Source organism: Hemibagrus wyckioides, linkage group LG01, assembly GCF_019097595.1.
Source record: "Hemibagrus wyckioides isolate EC202008001 linkage group LG01, SWU_Hwy_1.0, whole genome shotgun sequence".
Lineage (NCBI taxonomy): Eukaryota > Metazoa > Chordata > Actinopteri > Siluriformes > Bagridae > Hemibagrus > Hemibagrus wyckioides.
This window is the reverse complement of record NC_080710.1, coordinates 35,177,386-35,180,317: the sequence shown is the minus strand read 5'-3', so window position 1 is coordinate 35,180,317 and position 2,932 is coordinate 35,177,386. Positions and strand designations below refer to the sequence as shown.

Here is a 2,932-nt window from a genome sequence, read left to right as displayed (position 1 = left end):
AGGTGAGGTCCTCCGCCAGGTGAACAGCAAGGAATTTGATGCTCTTGACGATCTCCACAATGGACCCGTTGATGTTCAGTGGAGAATGGTCACTCTGTGCTCTCCTGAAGTCAACAACCATCTCTTTTGTTTTCTCCACGTTATGTGTAAAATATGTTAGGGTCTAAGATAAAAAATGCCATGTGCAATTACAAAACAATAACTAATATAAATTTTTAAATTCTGTCACTCAAAAATCTTGAGAAGCTACTATTTTTTTTTATTAAATATAAAATGCCTGAACTAAAGGATGTAGTAAGTGAATGAGTGGAAACTATTTATGGAGGTATGTGTGTCATGTCTATGTCTCTTTGTTGATGACTCTATTAATTTTTTTTTTAAATAAGAAAATAAAAAAAAAATAAAAAAGTAAAAATGGAGCTGTAAAACTAAAAGTATTAAATACATAAGGTGGAACTGTCCATAATAATATTAATACCATCTCTCCACCTGTTTAGGAAGGTACTGAATTTAAAAAAAAAAGGAAAGAAAATAATGAGTAAATTGTAAAACAAAAGGATGTAGTAAGTAGGTGAGGGGGAACTGTCCATGGTGGTAGGAGTGGCATTTGTCCATCTCCTTTGGGTAAGAAGCTATTGAATTTTGTAAAAATCATAAATTCAGAAAAAATTAAAAAATGAGTGAACTGTAAATCTAGAGGATGTAGTAAGTAGATGAGGCCAGTTTATGATTAAGAAGCTATTGAATTTGAAAAAATGTAAACAATTAGTGAACTGTGAAAACAAATGGTGTAGTAAATACATGAGGGGAAACTGTCCATGCTGCTTTGAAGGGCATTTCTACATCTTATATTCACATTTCACAAGTTTTATATAATTGTAAGGTTTATTTGGGATTTACAATTTTGAGATTTATAATTAATGATTTTAAATATTCCAGAAGTTCATATTCTAATTTACTCAAACTCCAAAACCATTGTTATACTGCGCATGCGCGAAAGGCTTCACTCAGTCGCGCTGGTTAAATTCAAATGCACGTTAATGGGCTGGTGTAGCACTTTGTAGATGGTCCCTAACTCATCGGCTCCGCGATGTGTTTTTTTAAATTCACTTCAAAAATACATCGTTTTATAAGGAATTTCAGGGGATAAGGGTGTAGTAAGTCGCCCGTGTTCTTGCAAACGAGACTGTGTAGGTATTGTGCACTTTGGAGAATTTATTGTGGAGTTATTGAGGAAGAAATTCTGAATATGCGAATGTAAAACCAACTTTACCGCGGTTGAAACGCACGGCTCACCACTGATGTACGTATATCATTTTTGTGAACGGCTGACAATATTTCTCCTAAATTTAAAATATAATTATTGTTATTTAGAGTGTATATTTAAAGGAAATGACAACACATCAAAATAACCCAAGATCATGCAGTATTTGCAGAGCTTTAATAACTCAAATAAAACAAAATGCAAATAATTTGTAAATAAATTGTGTTAATGCTTTGGATAAATAACATTAAGAACACTCCACTCCTTCTGCTACTAACAACCATGCCATGATCCTCTACTGTAATATGTAATTAGACAATATTTATACATGCTGAGTTGGCTCTCTGCGTGGGAGGGAGATCCAGTACATACTCCCACTATCCCATTTGAGACTCCCAGTAGAGATTCCCAGTATAGAAGCAGTATAAAGAGGTTACTGAGGGGAAGTGAAGGAACAAAATGTTTCTTTTTAAAATATATTATAAATATAACCTTAATGTATGAACATGGGCTATTAAATATTCTAATATAGCTATTTTATAGTGTGTAGATTTATTACTGTGATTATTATTATTATTATTATTATTATTATTATTATTATTATTATTATTAAGCTATACAGACCCTCGTGTTAAAAAAAGCGATTGGCCGAAAGAATTTTTTCCGACACACTGATTTGACGACACTCGAAAGGGGCGGGACTTCCTGTTTGGGGGGTTTGCGGTGTGAGAATCCAACGTGGCAGGAGTCTTCTGAAGAGTGGAACATCTACTCATGTTTCTCACTTCACTGCACTTTATTTAACACCAAATCCGTGGTGAGGTGATGACCGGATATCTGCGCAGCTCCTGCTCCGGTCCAGCGCGTGCCCTGTGCTTTTTGTACGCATGCTGGCTTTAATTCTGTCCGGTGTTTCGGGAGAGGAACTACAAGTTGAAGATTTATCAGGCGTTGAGAGATTACCCTCACACACACACCGGAGGTACGTCCATACATGCACGAGACGCATTAACGTGTTCAGTGGATCATCTCGCTGATTCTTTTCACAAACCGAACCTTAATGGGTGTATAAAACACAACGTCAAAAGAAACGCGAATTCCGTGAACCTTCACACACACCCAAGACCGCGCGAATAATAACCCCAAATTGTGTTTTTATTAAAGATAATGACCATAAGATTGTAAATAGACGGGAAAGGCGCGCGCGCGTGCTGATAAAGTAAACAGTAACGGCGATTGCATCAGCGGCACGCGCACGTGGAGAACGCCGTTTAAAAAAATAACCGCCATTTCTGGGGTAAAATGAATTAAATATAACCTAATTAAACCTGAAAATATGATTAATTCTGATCCAAATTGTTAACTTTCTGGATTAAAATGAATCGATTTGATATATTTGAATATATAACCTGCCTGCTTTAAGTTCCATTTTAGATATGTAAAACTACTACAGATTAATATTGACTATATTAGTGTTAGCTATAGCTTGTTTAGGTTCCTGGATAGTTTCAAGTTATTGCAGGGAAGCTACAGTAAGTGTTAAATTAAACTGTTAGAGTATTAGCAGAACAATAACAAAGCTGTCAAAGACAGACTCGCCATATTGCTAAGAGCTTCCTTTATTCTCGTTTGTCACTACAAGTCCCGCCCCTTCTAGGTCTTTCATTT

At 35.7% G+C, this 2,932-nt stretch overlaps 1 protein-coding gene across 3 annotated transcripts in view; it reads left to right on the top strand.

Moving 5' to 3' along the window:
* The first annotated feature begins 1,968 nt into the window (after positions 1-1,968).
* The window catches only part of slc6a16b (solute carrier family 6 member 16b), a 20,210-nt gene continuing 19,246 nt past the window's right edge, over positions 1,969-2,932 (top strand). For all 3 annotated transcript variants that reach the window (XM_058392220.1, XM_058392227.1, XM_058392236.1), the window contains exon 1: positions 1,969-2,246. In XM_058392220.1, coding sequence (XP_058248203.1) covers positions 2,152-2,246 — 95 coding nt within the window. In that variant the 5' untranslated portion in view covers positions 1,969-2,151. The remainder of the gene's footprint in view (positions 2,247-2,932) is intronic.